This window comes from Elgaria multicarinata, chromosome 1, assembly GCF_023053635.1.
Source record: "Elgaria multicarinata webbii isolate HBS135686 ecotype San Diego chromosome 1, rElgMul1.1.pri, whole genome shotgun sequence".
Classification (NCBI taxonomy): domain Eukaryota; kingdom Metazoa; phylum Chordata; class Lepidosauria; order Squamata; family Anguidae; genus Elgaria; species Elgaria multicarinata.
In genome coordinates this window covers 99,087,812-99,094,041 of record NC_086171.1, presented here as the reverse complement: position 1 = coordinate 99,094,041, position 6,230 = coordinate 99,087,812, and the positions used below count along the sequence as shown (strand labels likewise).

Sequence of the window (6,230 nt, the reverse complement as noted above, 5' to 3'; positions counted from 1 at the left end):
GCCAGTCGCGGGAAAGTCCTTCCTGTGTTGCTGCCTGATGCCTTCTTCTCCCACCCACTGCTCGAAAAACGTCGCTATTCTGAAAGAAAACGCGGCCGAGATTCCCTTCGACCTACAAAGCGCCGCTTGCCAGCCTCGAATGCCCTCAACCAATATGGCGGCATCCGCTATCGCCGCCGAAAGTAAGGGCGGAAGTGCTTGTGGGTCTCGGTAGGTCCTCCGGTGACACTCTATGGTATGCTGGAGCCGGAAGTGGCCCTCCCCCTCCCTCCGCTTGTTGTGGAAGTGGCTGTTGAGGAAGCGGAACCCGGAGAATCGAGGGCAGCTCGGCGCCTCCCCTTCCCTCCCCCGTCGCGGGGCAGCAGGTGAGGTGTGTGTGTGGGGGGGGGGGGGGGGAGGGGAACGGAGCGTCCCTCCCGGCGAAGGTGAGGGAGCCTTTTCTCTCCCCTTCACTCTGCGGTGATTGTTCAGGTCAGGTCGACTCGCACAGAGAAACATTAATTGGGGTGCCATTAATTTGGGGGGTGCTTGCGTTGCCTGACAACACTGAGGTGGAGTTTTATGGGGGGGGAGTTAAGGAAAACCCACCCCAAAAAATAAAAGGCATTCTGGTGATTGAAAGCAAGCAAAGGGTTAAACCTCCTTTGTGCCATGTTCTGTGGTCGCACGTAGGCACACATCACACACACAGCACTTACACACCACACACATCACATCACACACACACACATACATCACATCACACACCATTCATTTATTCATTCATATTCACCCCCCACCTGGAGACATTAAAGCAAGGCTGGAACTGAAGGCTTTTCCCCCCCTTACCTGGTTTGTTTTGCTGTACACGTGTATTTAGTATATTTTGAATATTATTGTGATATTGTTGATTTGTACATTGTTAAATATTGTTGTAGTTTTTAATTTTTGTGAACCGCCCAGAGAGCTTCAGCTATTGGGCAGTGTAAAAAGGCAATAAATGAAATTAAATGAAATGAAATTTGTTCCAGAGAGGTAGCCATGCTAGCCTATTGCAGCAACGCAACAAAGCCCCCGACACCTTAGATATTAATGGATTTATTGTGGCAGAAGCGTTTGTGAACTAGAGCCCAATCGCATGCAGGTGTTACCCTAAATTGACATTAGGTATATGGACACTTGGGAATGGGGTGGAGGGGGGATGGAAGGCCATGCAATGAGAGGCAGCAGTAGGTCTGTGACAGAAATGCTAGTGTTGTCTCCTGCATTTCATGGCTTTCTGGCCCCCGCTGTTTACAGTCTTCTCATAATATGCGTGTGCATGCCTTGCTAATTGAGAATAACGCTTCCTGGATCTGATGGAGTGGGCTCTGGTCTGCAAAAAATTATGCCACAATAAATCTGTCCATTTTTAAGGTGCTCAAGATTTAGTTGTTTGTATATGTGTGTGTGTGTACACTTGGAACTTGGAACTTTCCCCAGTGACATTGCTGGGCCAGGGAATAGAGTGAAAAGTTGAGAGTCAGGGACTGTCAAACTGGGGTGGCTTTTTGGTGAGTAGGCTAGGTGACTCCACACAGGATAGGCTCTGCCAGGCTCCCTTCTTTTAGTTGTGTCAGATTTAAAGCATCACGTATTTGCAGGTACTACATTCTGGGTGCCCAGAAAACTTTGTTTAAATAATGCAGAGGAAAATATTACTTATCTTGTTTCTGAATATGATATAGTTCTATCATACCAAAAATCTCATTGACTGTATTTTTCTACAGGAGGTTTTCTCTGAGTAGCGAAGTTATTTGCTTGAATCTTAAAACTATCACCTTTAGTAGCTTAAGGCTACAGAAAAGAAACCTGAAAATATAGTTGCATTCTGCATCTGAAGCAATGTTTCTTAAACACAGTACACAGTATCTGGTATGATCTGGCCTATCTGGTATGATAACTTTCAAGCAGATAGGAGGGAAAGAAAAAGAAAGAAAGAAAGACAGCTTTCTGAAACACATATGGGTGTTTTGAAGGCAAGTGCTGGCATACATGCACTGTTCTTGTATTCTTCTGACTCAAGGAGAAAAAACAAATATGTGCAGCCCATAGGGATAGTTAGAGTTTTCAGTATTAGGCTCAAGGGACAAATTCACAAATGATTACATGGATTGTTTAAAAAACAAACACCAGTGCCTTAACAATAATGCCTTTCTCCCTTAACAACAGAGTTTTATGAAAAATACATTTTGGCTAAAGGTTCGACTTGGCCTTCCATCCTCCTGAGGTTGGTAAAATGAGTACCCAGTTAGCTGGGGGAAAGGGATAACGGCTGGGGAAGGCAACAGCAAACCACCCCACTATAAGGCCTGCCAAGAAAACGTCAGCCAAAGCTGGCATCCCTCCAAGAGTCAGTAATGACTCAGTGCTTGCACGAGAGGTTCCTTTCCTTTCCCCCCCTTATTTATCCACTTCTAGTCCTCCCAACCTGTCTTTTTTTTATGTGGAAAGGATTCAGTTCTTTGGACTCACTTCCAAAGCCCACAGGTGGGGCATACATGGAGAAGTCCAAACTGCTTCCTGAGTTGGTGAGAAGGCAGATTCTGATGCTATTTCAGTGTGTCTGCTTTAACAACTGTTAAAGTACATGATGTCTTTGGAACCTTGGAATTTATATGTTCAAGACGCTGATTGGAATGTGAAGACTTTGACCCAATGTGCATTCAATGAATACATGTTTACTTGGATGTTAGTCCCATTACGTTTAATAGGGCTTACTTGTTAGTAAATCTAGTTAGTATCGCATCCTTAATCTCAGTTCTATCAACACAAAAAGATTTAGGTTGGATTAGAGATGTGAAAGCCTGGGGAAAAAAACAGATTTTTTTTTTATTTTTTTTTAAAAAACGGGGTTTTTGCGAAGCCTTTTTTTGTGTTTTTTTCCAAAAAATTGAAAAAAATGAAGAAAATGTATTGGATGTTTTATTTTAGCATGATGAATAAAATGTTTAAGACAAGGTGATCAGATATTTACTTCTCCAAATGATTTCTAAAAACTATGTGCAGTATCAGATTATTACAATTTCTGTGCAACGAGGACAAGCAAGTCCTAGGTTGCAAATTGAGACTACAACTCTCAAACGCAAGAGGAAGATGCATTTCTGCCATTAGGGGGCACTGCCCCTGAAGCAGAGACTGAAACTGATAGTGATAGCTCAGGAAATGAGCCTGATTAAATGTCATTGAATCTTGGTCCTCACTTTTTCTCAGTTATTTTTATGGGAATGGGTGCTTTATGTCCACTTGACAATGTGGAGGACTAGCAGAGACATAAATAATTGTCTCTGTTACTAACGTTGATAGTTTCCTCTGTTGTGGTTGTTTTAAATTATTTTTTGCCTGCTTCTCATAAACTGGCAAAACCAAAGACGTTCCTTACAGTTCAGGTGTTCCTAACAGTTCAGGAGCTTGTAGCTCTATTTGTTACCAAAAAGGTAAAAAAAAATTAAGTAAATTCAGTTTGTAATAATTGTTTGAATACACTGTACTTTTAATATACCAAATGTAATAATTTTATGCCAAACCAATTTGAACATAATTACAAAGTGACTTTCAATCTGTAAAAAGTGATAATATTGCATTTCATTTTTTCTGAAAATTTCAATTCCCCCCCCCAAAAAAACCCCCAAAGAACCCCCCCCCCCGGTTTCCCCCCCATGGCTTCAAAATTTCCAGAAATTTTACATCTCTAGGTTGGATCCAGATTTACTCTGGATCAACTGTTTTGATGGAAATGGACTTCCCTTCCCTCTGCTTCTCGTATGAGCTCCTCCTGCCTCCTGAAAATGCTACCCAGAGATCTTGCTGAATGGGGTGAATTGTGTGTGGAGGGTGGGGGCTCCCTTGGGCAGAGGAACTTTCCATAAGCGGAGCCCTTTCTTTCATGGAAAGCAGATTCTGGCTCCAACCTAAGGCTTATTGTATGTTCTTTCAGCCTTATACAGAGAATTCTGTAAGAAAATTTACATTTAAATTTGCAATGATTAATTTGGCTGGAATCACCTCTCTTTAAATCTTCTTTGATACTAGAAAAAGTTCCTGCAAAACGGCTTGAGTTTACAAGGTAATGGGCTCGGAGAACAGCGCTTTAAAGCGTGATGCACTGGAAGAGCCTCCATTTACATTACCCTCTGGAGTTGATATTTATCCAGCAGTTCTGCAACGTGGCAAACTTGCTTCAGTCTTTGTGTACAAGAGAGAGAATGAAGATAATGTTAACAAAGCTGCCAAGGTATTGCATTAATTGGACATTTATTATATTGTTATTGTAGAAAAATAGCAATGCTAATAGTTTCCCCAGGAAACTGGTGCCCTAGCTAACACTTTTAGTATTGCACTAGAATAGTTTACATTAGCGCAGCATAATTTACATTAGCAGTTGTGCCCCATTGGATACTGCCCATATTGAAAAATGATATGGACTAGAATTACTAGGGGTGTGCACAGACCCCCCGCTCCGCTTCTCTTCTAGATCCGCATTTTGCGGATCGGGACGCTTCGCTCCACCCCTCGCTCCGCCTATGTTTGCTCCACTCCGCTGCGGAGCTCCGGATCCGGATCGGAGCTCCGTTTTTTCCCCCCATAGGGTTGCATTGAAAGCTAAAAAAGTATACAACTTTTTTTCTGTTAAAGTTAGAAACCTCAAGTTTGGCACCATGACACCTCATGGACATATACACACGCACGCCAAGTTTCAACGGAATCCCATCATCCCCTGATTTTGGGGGAATTTTTGAAAATCGGGCACCCCATTCACACCCCTTTCCATAGCTCCGTCAATTTGCACGTTAAAAACCTCAAACTCGCCACCATGATAGCTTATCCAGGGATACACACGCACACCAAGACTCAAGGCAGTCCCATCATCCCCTGATTTTTGGCGGGGCTCTAACCTCTAACGCACCACCCATAACCCTAATTCACACCCCTTTCGATAGCTCTGTCAATTTGCACGTTAGAAACCTCAAACTTGGCACCATGATAGCTTATCCATGTGTCCACATGGACGCCAAGTTTCAAGGCAATCCCATCATCCCCTGATTTTTGGGGAATTTATGAAAATCGGGCACCCCATTCACACCCCTTTCGATAGCTCTGTCAATTTGCATGTTAGAAACCTCAAACTCAGCACCATGAAAGCTAATCCATGTATCCACATGGATGCCCAGACTCAAGGCAATCCCATCATCCCCTGATTTTTGGCGGGGCTTAAACCTTTTAACTCACCCCAAATCAAGTCCTATTTTAGAACTATGTCAATTTGCATGTCAGAAACCTATCCTTTGGTCCCATGACAGCTTACCCATGTATCCACATAGATGCCAAGTTTCAAGCCAATCCCATCATCCCCTGATGTTAGGGGAAGTTTTGAAAATCGGACACTCCAGTATGTCAGGGATTTAAAGTTGCAATGCAGACAGCTCAATGGGGCCAGTTGAAAGGAAATCCCAACATGCCATGAGATAACCCTAAATCTTCTTCCACACTTGAAAAATGGATTTTTGAACTTGATAAAGTCTAAGTGAGCGCAAGAAGGACTTCTCCCCGAGTCAAAGCAAGACACATACACCATCCCTGCGAGGCGGGAAGGGGAGAAGGGAGGGAAGGCAGGCAGGCAGCATGCATTGTAGTGCCGCAAGGATGGCTTGAGCACTAACCCATAGCAAACCAACCCGTAAGCGGGCGCAAGGAGGAAGTAAGGCAAAGATGGCTGGTTGTTTCTTTCTAAGCCAGCAGTTATGCATTGAGGGGCACAGAGGAGGACGACTGGGAGCAAGCGTGCCGGAGGGTGCTGGGCACGAACCGCAAAGCCCATCTCCCAGGCACCAGGTGGGCAGAGAGGCAGGCAGAGCAGGCTAGGAGTCAGTCCTGGCAGATGCCCCACCACAGCAGCACCCCGGGGGAGGCGGGCAGACAGGCAGGCAGTGGGCATTTCTGGGGGCACAAGGAAGTGAGGCAAGGATGGCTGGTTTCTAAGCCAGCACTGCAGTTAGTCACGCATTGCAAACGCAAACCGTCCCAGCGAGTCGGTCACCGAGGAGGAAGACAGGCTAGCAGAGGGGCAGGCAGAGAGACATGTCATAGATCTAGTATTGGGGAGGAGTCAGTCCCGGCGGATGCCCCACCACAGTAGCACCCTGGGTGGGCGTTGGAAAATGCCATCTTGTGGGTCCATACTTCCCCCACCCCATGTCCTGCAGGGTTGCCTG

General features: G+C 44.9%; 1 protein-coding gene across 1 annotated transcript in view; it reads left to right on the top strand.

Moving 5' to 3' along the window:
* The first annotated feature begins 277 nt into the window (after positions 1 to 277).
* SCYL3 (SCY1 like pseudokinase 3) overlaps positions 278 to 6,230 on the top strand; it is a 31,323-nt gene continuing 25,370 nt past the window's right edge. The window contains exons 1-2 of the mRNA XM_063133435.1: positions 278 to 365; positions 4,051 to 4,252. Coding sequence (XP_062989505.1) covers positions 4,088 to 4,252 — 165 coding nt within the window. The 5' untranslated portion in view covers positions 278 to 365; positions 4,051 to 4,087. The remainder of the gene's footprint in view (positions 366 to 4,050; positions 4,253 to 6,230) is intronic.